The sequence below is a fragment of the Dipodomys ordii genome, unplaced genomic scaffold, assembly GCF_000151885.1.
Source record: "Dipodomys ordii isolate 6190 unplaced genomic scaffold, Dord_2.0 Scaffold226, whole genome shotgun sequence".
In the NCBI taxonomy this organism is placed as follows: Eukaryota; Metazoa; Chordata; class Mammalia; order Rodentia; family Heteromyidae; genus Dipodomys; species Dipodomys ordii.
Genome location: NW_012267442.1, coordinates 269879 through 285846, shown reverse-complemented (window position 1 = coordinate 285846; position 15968 = coordinate 269879). Strand labels below are relative to the sequence as shown.

Sequence of the window (15968 nt, the reverse complement as noted above, 5' to 3'; positions counted from 1 at the left end):
AAAAGAAAAAAGAGAAGGGGGAGGGAAGGAGGGAGAAGGGGGGAGAATAAAAGTTCTCACATACAGAAAGTTGGATGCTGGTGGCTTACATCTGTAATCCTAGCTATTCAAGAAGGCTGAGATCTGAAGATCAAGATTCAAAGCCAGCCATGGCAGGAAAGTCCTTAAGACCCTTCTGTCCAATTAACCACCAGAAAACAGGAAATGGAGCTGTAGCTCAGCACTAGCCTTGAGCAAAAAGCTCAGGGACAGAGTCCAGGCCCAATTCAACCCCATCACCACAAAATTTAAGTACATAAATCACATGGAGACCTTCATTCATCTCTTCCTTTAAGATACATCTAAAATTGCATGCATTTATTAAATAGACACACATCAACAGCCCTCCTGGCCAAACTATGTACCTGAGACTCAAAAACTGAAGAGCTAAGAGGTTGTGTGGGCTTACTACATACATTCTGGAAGGTGGTACCCCCCAACCAACGTAGACACATCAAGCAGTGACTACAATGGATCAACAGGCTTCACAGTAGTGGCAGACCTTTAGGCACTGGTGTTTCAAATCTCCTTTCAGAAAACACAACCATGGGTCAAAGCTGCTTCAAGCTCATAGAATAGGAGCTGTCTCAAGGGAATTAAGTTTGGAGATGCAAAATTTAAACAAAATGTTTTTTTTTTCCCTATGACCCGATAGTCAACATTCTTAACATTATAAATATACCTCGGAAGTGGCGCTGTGGCTCAAGTGGTAGAGCACTTGCCTTGAGCTGAAGAGCTGAGGGACAGCACCCAGGCCCAGAGTTCAAGCCATACGACCTACCAAAAAAAATTAGGCAAAGGTGAAGCTAGACAATTCCCAGTTAACAGATACATTCACAGCACTTTAAAATATGCAGTATATACATATATGTAGTAAAACACTAAGACCTGGATAGTGACACAGATCTCAACTTAGTAGAGAAGGAAATGGTAAGCAAAGTAAAAGATCTAAAAGAAATACAACATTCTGGGGACACCAGTCTTTTTTATTCCCATACTGTGGGGGACATGCATCATCCAAATATAAAACTTTATTACTGTTATGTGCAGTTATTCTTTTGGAAGTAGAAAAAGTACAGATTTACCAATTTTTATATGAGCTTAGTATTTGTTGGAAGCATTTGTATTATCCACTTCAACCAAATGCAGATACAAGACACTTCACTGAATGATAACTATTCCCCTTTAATCCTTTTGAAACTCAAAAGGAGCCATCAACCTTTTAAGTATACATACCAATGTACTTATCTCAAAAGGTTGGCTCTACCTCTACAAATTAAATATAAGCCCATCTCCTTCCCATATAGCATTTAAGATCAAGTAAATTAAAATGAAAGTGACAATGCACTCTTAAAAACACTGTATAACAGAAACGACTAGTGCTTAGAAATAAATGGGAGTTAAAAAACACTTCTGGGGTAGATTGACCTAAGTGGCAATTAAAACTGAAGCCCACAAAATTTCTCAATTGTTTATTTTTGCACTGACAGCTCATTGACTTACAAATTTAAAATTTGCAAATTGCTTTTGATATTGCACTCACAGCTCAACGTTTATTTACAACTCAAAAACCTTCATGGGTATCCTAGCAATCCTGACTTCACAAGGGTAACTTCTATATTAAGCAATTCTCAAAGGTGACTTACAATTCCCTTTTTAAAAAGAAACATTTTTGAAAGGTTTACTTAAAAATCTTAGATGAATGTTACACATTGGGACAATGAGTTCCAAGAGAGAATAACATCCATCAAGGGTAGTGTTATAAAATGTCCAAAATGTAAGGGGAAAAAAAGACTAAAAAGCACTTTTTGCCATAATATTGGTTTTCAGTGAAGTCCATACGAATAGTATATATTACATACATTTTCTTAAAGAATATTAATGTCACAGAGAAACAAGTCAAACGTGCACAGCAACTACAGATTTGGCTTTTTACTGTTTTCCAAATTGCTTAAAATGCATGTTAGTATTTTCTGCAGTTAGAAATGTAGAAAGTGTTTTCTTAGGGATGTATATTCACACTTCTCTATCAACCCCCCAGCAGCTTGGGCAATCCCAAGATGCTACTAGTATTACAAAGAATTCCCAGAAGCAAAACACAAGGGATTGATAAAACCTTACTTGTTCTTAAAAACTACTTAAGATTGCTAAACCAAAGACTAGAGAAAATCTGCCTTCAGAACTCAACTCCCAACTGGCTATTAAAATGCTTGCCAGAACATAAATATACAAACCATATCAAGTTAGAAGTATTTGTGTTTATTATGGAAAAGAAAATGACACTTCACTACATTTTTAACAATTTATTCACGCAATATTTTAATTTCCCTTGAAAGCTAGAAAACAAAGATCACTCCTGATTTTGGTGTCTTTTCCTCTCAGAAAGGTCAATTAAAAAAAAAAAAAACTATGCACACACCAAAGTAAATGAATAGGAATGTGCAAAGCGCCAGGAAACTATTAGGAAGTGGCAGATCAAATTTGGGGAATATATTCAGTAAGACCTGTTATTGATACAACTTTATATTTGCAAAGGTTACAGCCAAAATTCTTTCCATGCCATCGAATACCAAATTTTAAGGAAACTTCTAAGTCAGAAACTTAAAAGAGAAATTAATACTATTTGACTAGAATTTCTGAATTTAATGCGCATTTTCCTACAAGTGTTGTGTTTAGAACATAATTTTTAAATTTGCTTCTTGTAAATACAAGAATATGATAAATTAAGATACATGACTTTATAAAAACAATAAAAGTAGTGCATTGAGTATCACATGTGAACTTAAGGCCTTAGTTATTAGACTGTAATTTCAGTATCAGCAAGTTTTTCTCCCTCATGCTTACATACACAAGTAAGCAGGTAGACAATGCAAACATTTCTAAACATGTAAAGATTAAGACAAATAACTTAATCTATATATTATCTGTCAATTAATACAAGTGGACTCTTTTGAAAGTATAACTATTGGTAGGAAAATAATCTGAGCACATTTCATAGAACAATTAAAAAGAAGCAAAATAAAAGCTATATAATCTGAGCATCTCTTGATATGTAGAGCAGTTAAGCCCACATACACTTTTGAAGATGCTACAAAAATGACAACCTATCTTAAAACTAAATGTTGCATAATGCATTCTGCAAAAATTCACCAAGAAATACACTGTATTTTGTAATGTTTATTACCAATATGGGAGGCATTACTAGCTTAAACACTAAAACATACATGAGATTAACAGTTGCTTGTCAGACAGTCTTACAGTAAGAAATCTCACATATACTTATTAGACAGCATTGTAAGTTCATTATTTCAGCTGTCTGTCAAATTAAGACAAGTTGTTTGGTTCCTACATTATCAGGAAAAATGGAGCTACAATCAATCAGGAGACAAATTACTATTTTTAGCTCTGCTTCTAAAACTATTTTGAGATGTGGGTAATGAACAGTCTGTTAAGCCCTTGGAGGCCTTACACTTGTCAATTGTAAAACAAAGGGACTGAACAGATTCAATTCTAAGAAGCACTCCCATAAAACGGGGATTTTGCTAAATTTTTTAAAACAAATCTTTTAAAAAGATATTTATGAAATACAAAGCTTGATACTTATCACCACTGATGTTGATTAAATAGAGAGCTTTATGACAAAGAATGACTCTTCATTTATGGGATGGAATACTTTACCATGCTTTTCCAGTTATTGGGGGTAGGACTTATTACAATGACAGAAAGCATACAGCAGTGGAAACATTACCTGTAGTAGCATGCTAGTAATGGCAAAGCATTACTTCTGCTTGTTTTTAATAATTTTTGCACACAAGCAAGAGGTTTTATAAAATATACCATTGAACACATTACACAATAACGTCATCTGATTTCAAAACACGTTTGAAATGAAAAGACAAAATACTTGAGAATATTCCACTCTTCATAAAATGTGTACACAGACCTGGGCCTAACCTACTTCACTGTACCACATTAAGTCCCAAGGTCCAATTTCTCTTTTAGGTGGTCTGCATCTTCTACAAAACAAACAGCTACTTTGAAGAATAAAAATTTATTTGTACTAAGACTATACTCAGTTGAAAACATTATTTTTTCTAGTTCCAAAATTTTCTATCCTAGCACTAGTAAATGAAAACATAAGACCAAGTGCAGGAAAGTATCAGGCCCTACAATGAGTTCTTATATTGAAAGCGTTGAGTGGATAACAGATTGATTTGCAAGAAAAAGTCATTTTTCACAAAGAAAATTTCCAAAGCTTGCTCAATAATGCTAAATTTCTATAACAGAAATTTAAGTTGGACAGGAGGAGGGTGTATAACTACTTTTAGCTATTATAAAATGTTATAAAGTCTTAAGAATTATTAGCTGGTTTCAAAGTACTTTAAAATCAAAAAGAACAAATCTTGCTTGAGCAAATAGTACAAGAACATAGCAAGAATGGGGTAAATTAAATACAATACAGCCACATGGCATACACAAGAACTCACTAAAATTACAGCATTTTATTTATGGAATTTGTTTTATGTTTCTTGAAAACAAATGAATCATGATTTTCTGAAACATTTAAACTATCTTGAAATTATCAACTCCATTGAGGAATTTTAATTACAAATAATAAATTATCTAGAAGTTTGACTGCAAGAGAAAATTTAAGCATTATCAATTTCAAATTCCCATACACTGAACTTTCTGATACCCCCTTCTAATGACAAGAGACACAAACAGGCTATCGAGCAAGAATCTGTTAACGGTTTATTTTTTTATGTTAAATACCATGGGACAGGATTGTAAGGATGAAAAACTCAGTCAACAACTGCCTCACAAGGGATAAGAAAAATTCTGCCATGATATTAGCAAAGGTAAAGGAGAAAATTTACACGGTAAGAGGCACCATTTCCCCACAGAACACCTCTTGGCATTTCCTGAATGAGTGGGATTAGCAATCTAAATAAATCATATTTCAAGAGGTAACAGCAACAGATAAAATTTAAAGGGTTATTAAAACAACATTTACAAGACTCTGAACAATTCTTGAACTCTTATTAAACCACAAAGAAAGAACAATTCTTTATTTATGAATTTCATAAAGGACAGAATGTGCAACTGACACCTGCTAGTGATGATCTGGTATTATACAATTTGTCCAGTAGCCGAACAGTTTGTCTTATTGTGTTTTCTAACCGTAAGAGATCATTAAAGGCAAAGCCTATATGTCGCTGTACACACACAAAAAAAATGGTCACCGCGGGCCATACTACCAATGAAATGGTAGGTAAACAAATTTTTTTCTGGTCAGAAGGAAATAAAAGAAATAGTACTCGGCATGCTTCACTCTACAAGATGAATTTCCCTAGAAAGAATCCAATGAAAATGGCTGCAATCACAACCAGAAGAGAAGGAAGAGGACTGGTGACATTATCTCTGAAGGTTGCAGTTGAGGTTGATCCAGGTTTATCCGAATGTGCTACCTTTCTGAGCCTTAGGCCTTCATCCTAGGGAGGAAAATGCACAAAAAGAGACTTTAAAAACAGATACAGACACAAATGAATCTACTGTAACTAGAAGTCTAAAGAGATTGAGGCAGATCAGTGGCTACTAATCATCAGGAACCTGAGGCAAGATGGAAACAATTCTGGATTAGAGAAATTGCTGTACCTTTCTATAAATTTACTAACGGTCCTTAAATTGTATACTAACAATGAGTGGCTTCATACGATGTAAATTATATCTCAGTAAAACTAGTTTTTAAAACTCAGAAACATATTCCTAAAAAGCTTATTCGGTGAAGATGGTCCACATTATTTTAAACTGGTTATACTTGCTGGTCAAAGACTACCAAGAACAAACTAGTTACCTAACAGCTTCATTAATTCTTATAATTCAGGAACACATACAACAGAGATAAAAGGGACTGGTATCTTACAAAAGAGATAACATAGAAACTGGGAAAAGAATTTCAGGATACAATTTGAGAAACAATGCTTTGATAATGTGCAGTATGCTTCAAACAGAGTGAAAAACTGTACAAAGGTCAGCATAAGGTCTAGACTGCAAAGTGGATACAGAATCCTTTTTCTTAAAAAAAAAACTCCAAAAAAAAAAAAGATAGAGGTAGAATCCTTTACCTATAACTCTCCCCTGATTTGGAAACTGAGGCTGCTTCTGTGTGTCAAAATAAGTCAAATCCTTTAGCGAAGATTGGGCTGCTTCATTCTTACTGAATTGTTTTGCACAGCACTAAATTTCTAACACTTAATGTTCTAAGAGGACAAAGTTTCTCAAGAAAGTCTCTCAAAGTGGGCAGTTATGTCACTGTACGCCTTGGGGAAAACACTCACCAGTTAACACTAACTATGCAGCTGGCTCTGTTATATAAGCTGATGAATGGCATTTTACTTCCTCAACGCAAACTAGTTTTTACTCTCTCACACAATTCCTCAATTATGTTTACAAATGCAGATTTCTAATTTTATGATGGTTGAATTTACAATTTTTGACTTTAGGGTAATTTAAGTGTTATTAGTACAAACTGTACTTTGAATTTTGATCTCAGTTCTGAGTTGAAGATGCTGAACGACTCATCACTTGGCATGACCAACTTGTACTCAGCAAAAGCAGAGGGACAATTCCTGAGTCAGCCTCACAACTTCAAGAGAAAACCAACAATAAACTGTGTGTACTGTGCTATGTGGCTAAAACTGTTTCACAGGTTATATGTATTGAATGTGTTTTGACTTAATTATAATTTCAGATATTAAGCTTTGCAGGAATTCAATTCTTTCAAAATCCATACCTGACAGCTATACCTGTTTTATACCTGTCTTATTTCCCTTACTGGGTTTCTGTAGCATTATACTTTATTAGCTCTTAGTAACTCAGGACCAGCTACCCATCACAAATATTTGAATAACTTTTGGCATATTTCCAGAGATTCTGAGATAATATTTCATCTAAGGAGAACCTAATTGTTTCTAGTTTTCAAAAGTTCCCTTGGATGATCCAGATTTACAATATTTATGAGTACCACACAGCTATAAAAACAAAAAAGTACAGTGAGTGAACATGGCCAACCAAGTTATATGACAAATTATCTTAAGCCTGTGCATATCACAATTTGTTATAAAAGTAACTATTACACAGTGGTCTTTTGAGTTTTCTTATTTTTTATATGGCAGACTCTGCTTTCAAATAAAGTCTCATAGAGAACACTGATAAAGAAGAGACATCAGGAATAAAACTCTCATTGATTTTCCCATTTCCTGTCTATTTTCTAGTCCTTTACTATCTATTGTCATTCCATCAGGAATAAAAGTCTCACCGACTTTCCTGTTTCCTGTCTATTTTACAGTCCTTCACTATCTATTGTCATGCCTATCATTTATACTTGCTCCTTGCCAAGAGAGACTGCAGCAATTAAAATTAACCAAGCCGGGCATTGGTGGCTCATGCCTGTAATCCTAGCTACTGAGGAGGCTGAGATCTGAGGATTGCCATTCGAAGCTAGCCCAGGCAAGAAAGTCTGTGAGACTCTTATCTCCAATTAACTACTAGAAAACCAGAAGTGGTGCTGTGACTCAAGTGGTACAGCACCAGCCTTGAGCTGAAGAGCTGAGGGATAGTGCCCAGGCCCAGAATTCAAGACCCACAACCGACAAAGGAAAAAAACAAAAGAACTACTGTGAGAGTCATTGTGAAGTAAAACCAACAATAAAAAAAAAAGTCTTAAGAAATTTATTATATGAGTGTGAAACAGACATTCTTTCCTCACAGGCCAGGTGCCGGTTGCTCACACTTATAATCCTAGCTGCTCATGAGACTGAGATCTAAGGATCATGGTTCAAAGCCAACCTGGGCAGGAAAGTGTGCTGACACTCTTATCTCCCCAATTACCCATCAGGAAATCAGAAGTGGCACTATGGCTCAAGTGGTAGAGCAATCACCTTAAACTGAAGAGCTCAGGGATAGTGCCCAAGCCCAGAGTAAAAACCCACCATCGATCGATCGATCGATCGATCAATCGATAGATAGATTGATTCTGAGAAATCACTAAAAAAGGTTATACATCAACTCAATATATGATGACTTAAGAGTCAGAGTATAGTTCCTCAAACAGTTAGCAGTAATATCAAGTATAGAATTTCTAGAATTTAGCTATCTACTTATATACATTTTTGCACCATCTGCTTTGATGTCAAAGCTTCAAAGTCTAAAAGCAATTTAAAAGTACTCAGCTCTTGAACAAAGGTAATTACATGTCAAAGGCAAATTATTCATAAACCTCACAAATCAGTCTTCCTTTGACAGTCTTCCATCCATTTAAATATATGCACATGCTGTGAATGCAAAGAAAATGAAACAATCCTTCTCTGAGAAAATAGTTGTTCATTCAGAAGAAAAAGGCCTCAAGCAAATAAGAGCAATCATCAGATGTAATGAATGATAAAACTCAAGGAAAAAACATTTGAAAACAACCATTTTGTTTTTGAGGGAAGCCTATACTAAAAGGTGAAGAAAGAATAAGCATGTGGGGCTGGGAAGGTGGCTCAGTGGTAGAGCACTTGCCTTGCATGCATGAGGCCCTGGGTTCAATTACTCAGTACCACATAAGCAAAAAGAAAAAGCCGGAAGTGGCGCTGTGGCTCCAGTGGTAGAGCGCTAGCCTTGAGCTGAAGAGCTGAGGGACAGCACCCAGGCCCAGAGTTCAGGCCCCACGACCGGACCCGCCCCTCCCTGCCCCACAAAAAAGAGTAAGAATGTGCTTATGTATATACTACATGGACAGCAGTTTCAGGACCTTATAGTCAGAACAAAGAGCAAAAAAGAACTAGCAAGAGATACTTCTTTAAGGTAATGCAGCTCAAAACTGTTCAACAAAAACAAATGAGCTTCAAATGTAGGCCACACATAATTATAAATTTTCTAATGAAACACTAAAAAATAATTTATAAAAAATTTGTAAATATTTATAAATTTGTACATAAATATTTGTAAAAAAATAATTTGTAAAAAATATTTGTGCCATTAATTTTAATGTATCATTGGTGTACATTTTATACTCACAACACAACTCTGAACGAACTACATTTCACATTCTCAGCAGTTCCCAGTGACAAGTGACTAAAAGATAATACAGTTTTACCTGTACTGGGACACAAAAAGTAAACAATAATACAAATAAGAGAGGAGATTAAAGCGAGGTAATCCTAGCTACACAGGAGGCTAAGATCTGAGGATCAAGGATCAAAGGTTCAGGCAGTAAAGTCCATGAGACTCTTATCTCCAATTAACCACCAGAAAACCAGAATTGGCACTGTGGCTTAAGTGGTAGAGCAATAGCTGTGAATTGAAGAGCTGAGGGACAGTACCCAGGTTCAGAGTTCAAGCCCCATGACCAACAAAAAAGAGAGGAATGTTAGCAATGCCACCAGCCATTATCACAAATAACTAAGATACCACAAAGCAAAGGAACTCACCAGCATAATAGAATTTCTCAAACCTCACAGTCTTTAGAGTTTACCCTTAACTTCTCTAATTCCATTTTACTTCTGTGACTTCATTTTAGAAGCAAAAAGCACTCAAGAACCACAACCACCCATCAGACTAGCTCCTTATGGTTTAACATGTAAAAATATGTACCCAATGTTCCGTTTATGTCCCTTAGTAAGGGTCACACTGCCCTTGTTCAATGCTGTGTTTGGCTTCTGTAACTTCCCACTTGGCTTGCATCTTCAGGAAAGAACCCTTAGTAAGGACTTTATACCCCTGAGCAAACAAGGATGTAGGGTTTTGGTGTAAAAGGAGCCTTAAAAACTGGCTCAACATTGAACTTGGGGAGCTGATCCAGTGTAGTCACTAGCCAGCTAATAAAGACTTTCTATAACTGTACTCTGTGTCTGTGTGCTCTCTCATGGTTGCTTACCTGATTGCTTACAGGGAACTAGAGAAGCCATGGTGAGGCTGTTAAAGAATAAGAAATAAAGACAGAGTACCAAAATCAAGAGATAAACTGGAAGAAAGGAGAAAAAAATGATAATGGAGCCTAATAATACATTTCATATACCTTTTAAGTACAACTAACTCATTTTCATCAACAGACTTACTCTCAGATGTCGATTTTCTTCTGATAGCTTCATCATTTCTCCCTGAAGTCTTTTACATTCTTCCATTAGTTTTCTTGTTTCAGTATCATTGAGTGAAGCACTATGCGGTTTTGGCATGGGTCCATCTTGCTTAGATGCATTTAGTGGAACAGCTTTGCTAGGTTCCATGTCATTCTGTATTACAAAGATATTGGTAATCTTTAACCAAATCTCCTTATGGATTTTAAACAAATAAAAATGTAAATTCTTTACCTTTCTTTGCAAAAAAGTTGATAATTTTTTGATACCAAATATCATGGTCATCTGTGAACCATTTCAATTAAAGTCAGTATTAACCAATAGATAAATCAAAACAAGCAGCCCACTCCCTCATCTATACTCCAGTACCCTTGATACTTACCATAGTACTTATCATATATCAAAATGATGTACTGTTCAAGTTCTTCCCTACAACACTGCAAAGGCTGGGAAAGCAACAGCTATTTCTCTTTGTATTTACCCCTAAATCCAGAACATTGGCCAAAAGTAGCTTTTTCAATCAAAGTATGCTGAACAACCGATACCAACCAAATCCAAATATGAAAGTCACTTCCAATGCTCAGATTCTGCAGTCTGAATGAGGCTCTAGGAGTGGGGAGTTAGGACTATGTTTCCATAATCAAAGAAATAACTACCTAAACACACACACACACACACACACACACTCCCTCTCTCTCTCTCTCTCATAGGAAAACCTAACAACTATTCAACTATTAGTGGATAAAATTAACTGCAGGGTATAAATATTGAAAGGAAAACAACAGACACAATGTACCATTGACCCAAAAAGTTTCATAGTTTATGAGTTTAAAGGTTAAGTGATTCAAGTTGTAATAGTGTTTAACTCATATGATTCATTTGGAATAACACTAAAGTATTACTTAAGACACTTTCAAAACTATGAAACCCCAACTCGTCATTCTTAACACACCACCATACCCATTTGAAGCAGATAAATGTTTTATGATAATTCCTATGGACCCTTATACCTAAGGACTGTTGCCTCAGTATACTTCACCTCAACCTCATTTCTGCCACCACATAGCATACCATCAGTGTAACATGTTGTCTTTTTCATTTTAATAAATTTTTAATTGTTGAAGATTTGGAGGGCTGGGGATATGGATCAGTGGTAGATCATCTGTATAGAATTCAAGAGGCCCAGGGTTCCGTACCCACCACCCAAAACATTGCAAGTAAGACATAAGCCTGCTTTGTTCAGATATAAACTGCTAAAAAAAATTAATAATAAACTTTATGGAAAGCACAAAGCTCATGTACAGTAAAATTTGAAGCAGTACATATTCTGTACCATCTTAGCCTCCAAATTTAAATAAGGTATAGACATCATTTAAGGTCAAAACTAGTAACGACTGAGGGGAAACAGTTGCTTACAACTGTAAACCTAGAACTAGCAACTTAGGAACCTGAGGTGGGAGGATTGAGCTTCAATGCCAGTCCAGGAAGAAAAGTCTGAGAATTTTGTCTAATTAACTCCCAATATGGTGAGGGCCATCTTTGAGTACAAAAGCTAAGAACAGCACTGAGGCACTAGCTCAAACTCCAGTATGGGCACAAAAACAAAAAATAAAACTAGTAGCCCTTAGAAAGATTAAACTGATCAGTACGTAGAAGCCCATTTAAAAAGTAATCATGTTATAATAAGGTTCTGATATACATTATATTTGACCTGCCTGGAAGCTTTTCCATTTATGGTCAGGGTCACAGTTACAAAGTATGATTTAATACTCCTACTTCAGTATCTTCCCCAAGTTTTTCTCTCGTAAGCATTCTTGTTCTTCAATGCAATCCCTGATGCTTAGCTAATCCTGCCTTTACTATGAGAAATGTTTTAGATATATTTTTCTCTTCTGCCAATGTTTTCTTTTCCTTAATAGCAACTAAAATTCTCCAAAATGATTCTTCTTCCAAGTGTGCTCAAATACCATCCTAGTTTAAGTCTAACTTCTGATTTACAGAGGGCTTCATGCTTTAAAGGTCATATTCAGTAATGTAACTATTATAGCTAGGCACCACTGGCTCACACCTGTAATCCTAGCTACTCAGGAGGCTGAGATCTGAGAATCACAATTAAAAGGCAGCTAGGGCAGGCAAATCCACGAAACTCTTATCTCCAACGAACCACCAGAAAACCCAGAAGCAGCACTGTGGCTCAAAGTGGTACAGTGAAAAAGTTCAGGGGCAGGGCTCAGGCCCTGAGTTCAACCCTCATAACTGATGTCCCCCCGCCCACCTCCAAAAAACAGGTAACTACAAAATCTTCAGGTTTTGGTGGCTCATGCCTGTAATCAGGAGGCTAATATCTAAGGATTGCAGTTTGAAGCTAACCCAAGCAGGAAAGTCCATGAGACTCTTATCTCCAATAAACTACTTAGAAAAGGCCAGAGTGACACTGTGGCTTGAGTGGTACAATGCTTGCCTTGAGCACTGAGAGAGAGGCTCAGGGACAAAGACCAGGCCCAGAGTTCAAGTGCCAGGACTGGCCAAAAAAAAGAAAAAAAAAATCAGGTTTTGGTTAATGATTGGGGAAAAATAATCATATCCAATCTGAAAGCTGGCAAAGAAATGAGGCTATATATGACACTAGCAATGAAAAGAAAAAAGTTAAAATTTAAAAAAAAATAAGCTCTTTACAAATAGGTTGTTCTTTAAATCAGGAGGATATCATCCCATTATTCATTAGTCTAACAGCCATTATTTATCTTCTGATATTCTTTTATATGCACATTTTATATAATGTACAAAATCCTAAATTCTAACCCTGGGTTCAAACCCCCCCAGAACTGCAAAAGGAAAAAGTGAGCATATACACGATCCTTTCCTTACTTTGCCAATTTATATGTTATCTCAAGTATAACTTTAAATGACACAATATGTCATTATTCTATCCTATGCCTTACCAAAATTATTTAACATTTCACTTTTGTTTGCAGTTAGTTTCACATTATTTTGGACTCAAATTAACACACTAATGTGTACTTTCTTACGATGGAAAATTAATTTTGGTTTATAGTTGAAAATTTTCTTCATGTTGTTTACATAACAAGGAGAACATATAACCAACCAATTTGTGGAGTATAGGTATTCATAATAGAATGAAAGCTATATACTAAAGCCAAGTAAGTCATAAAACAAGCTACACAGAATAGTTCTATCAAATACTATTTAATCCCCCTACAAACCAGTCAAAATACATAGCAGATGCAAAGAAATCTAATTTATTTATGGATATTTAATATATAAGCAAATGTAACCTAACTCAGTTGGCATTTAAAGGGGGGAAGGCTGAGCCATTTGCGCAATGACAATCAGAAGAGCCTGATGGGAAACACTAAGCAGGTGTGACTTTAAGTAAATGCTTCCACTCAGGAGGTGAGGTTTGGCTGCAGGAAAACAGCTTGTTCCTTGAAAGGTGCTTCATACTGGTCCAGAAAGAGGAGACTGGTTGTTCTGAGAACCATGAAACAAGCAAACTAAAAGGATTCAACATGCTGTGATTCTTAATAATAAATAGCAACATTAGCATTATATTTAACAATAAGCTGAAAATTTAAGGAGGTACAGTAAGACTAGACAACATATCATATGTTGTACATCTTAGATTATTTAACCTATCTTCAATAGTCTCTTCATTTATGAATCACACTTCTGTATTCTTTTTAACCACCACCACCATTTTAATTACAATATTCCAAATAATTCTACAGAAAGCAATTAGAGCAAGGACTTGACATAGAAGGGGAAAGTAAAACATGAAGTAGCAAGTGTTTGCAATGAAGCTCTGTAGAGTGGCTAAAGGACGTAAGCGTACAACTGTATACTTAATACTACAAGTACAGGAGATAATATTTATGGCTTAAAGGGAAAAACTGTTTTAATATCAGAATTTTGGTTATAATCTGTGAGTTAAGAAATACCATTTGAGAGGGTGCCAGTGGCTCACGCCTGTAATCCTAGCTACTCTGGAGGCTGAGATCTGAGGATCGTGGTTCAAAGCCAGCCCAAGACATGACTTGAGACTCCTATCTCCAATAAACCACTCAGAAAACCAGAAGTGGTACTGTGGCTCAAGTGGTAGAGCGCTGACCTTGAGCTGAAGAACAGAGGGACAGCGCCCAGGCCCACAGTTCCACCCACGACTGGGAAAATAATGTAATATTTGAATGTATTCTTTCTGACCATGATTCCCAGAAATAAATTACTTCAAATTACAAAATCAAAAAAGTGCTAAAGGCATTTATATAAAGGGTATTTTTAAACTTTATTACTATGTACATTACATAAGCCAAAGTAAATACAGTCTATTAAAACTGGACAGTTTCTGAAGCTCCCAGTATGAAAAGAAATGGAAAAGGGAATCTTACAACATCCATACACCACTAAAATCAGTTACCTTACTGATGGGGGTGCCATTTTACTTTGTGAATTTAAATTCATACATACAGGTGTGAACACGTGTTCATGTGTACATTCACACACATACAATTAATAATGACCTAAGAACATTAGGTCTTTAGCTACAAATTTTCCTACCATAGAAGACTGTCAACAATTAAAAATGAGCTATGGAGTGTATTATACTTGTATTTGCAAAGAAATTTCAAAGTACAATTTCATCCTTTAAAACCTCAATACAAATATGTCTCTAAAAAATGTACTTGCCAGCTCCTATCAGTGCTGTACCTGCTATTCTAATTCAAAGAAGCTGTAAAATTAATTTTAGCATATGCTTTCTAAATCTTATTGACAGGAAGATTACAACTTAATGTTCACTTACTTTTATCCTTGCTGTTACTGACACTTTTTTTAATTAACACAATGAGCTAGGTCTACCAAATTAAGTGCTTTATGATTCTACAGCAGTTTTAAACATAGATTAAAAATTGAACTAATTACTTAGTTAGATGTAACATAGTAACAATTTATCTCCTTAGTTATTATCTACATTAACTTAGTAATACTAGTAGACTCCTAAGTCTGTTAACTCCCTATAACAAACCTTCTGCTTCTCCTGTTTGAACACACTGAGTCCCCTGGGATCATTCTTCGTGTGATAACTGGCAGGTGTTGCAACTGTGTTGTTGATGCTGCTCATTGAAGTGACAGTCGGAACAATCCCTGGTAGAGTTTTACCCTGAGATGGCATGGGAAACATATTCTCAGATTCACCAAACTCTGATTTCTCCTGTATGGTATTGGGAATGACTAACACAGACAGCATTAGACTCTAAAACATTGGTATTTTATTCTATTTTTTACCTAGTTATGCGTAAGAAACAATACTAATAAACAGCTATGTTAAAGCAAAAAAAGTTTCTAAACTTCCTTTCACATATATAGAAAATTAGTTATGACCTATTATGTATGGTCACTTATTAAATGTACATACTTCAACTTCATATTATCCTAAAATAAAATTTTCTTCCTCTTTACTACTACCAATTCATATCTGAAAAAGAAGTACATTCATGTTTTCTTACCTTTCATAGTATTTCTCCCCTAAAGTTCAAAATGTAATGTTTACTAACTACACTTCTTTACTCAAAAACTCCTCACTGGGCACCAGTGGCTTGCCTATAGTCCAAGCTACTCAGGAAGCTGAAACCTGAGAACTGAGATTCAAGACAACCCAGATAGACAAATCTGAGAGCAAAAAGCTGGAAGTGTAGCTGTAGCTCCAATGGCAGAGGTCCCGATCATGGGGTAAGAGAGGTGGGATTTCAAGCCCCAATACCACAAACAAAACAATAAAACTTCTTGTAAACATAT

At 35.7% G+C, this 15968-nt stretch overlaps 1 protein-coding gene across 2 annotated transcripts in view; it reads right to left on the bottom strand.

The window, feature by feature from the left end:
* Positions 1–2279: 2279 nt before the first annotated feature.
* Positions 2280–15968, bottom strand: part of Vapa (VAMP (vesicle-associated membrane protein)-associated protein A, 33kDa) — a 40848-nt gene continuing 27159 nt past the window's right edge. Inside the window, exons 5-7 of one of the 2 annotated variants that reach the window (XM_013035847.1) lie at positions 15199–15333; positions 10140–10313; positions 2280–5531 (exon numbers count right to left, since the gene is read on the bottom strand). In XM_013035847.1, the coding sequence (XP_012891301.1) occupies positions 5373–5531; positions 10140–10313; positions 15199–15333 (468 nt within the window). In that variant the 3' untranslated portion in view covers positions 2280–5372. The remainder of the gene's footprint in view (positions 5532–10139; positions 10314–15198; positions 15334–15968) is intronic. The other variant, XM_013035846.1, reaches the window with a different exon arrangement.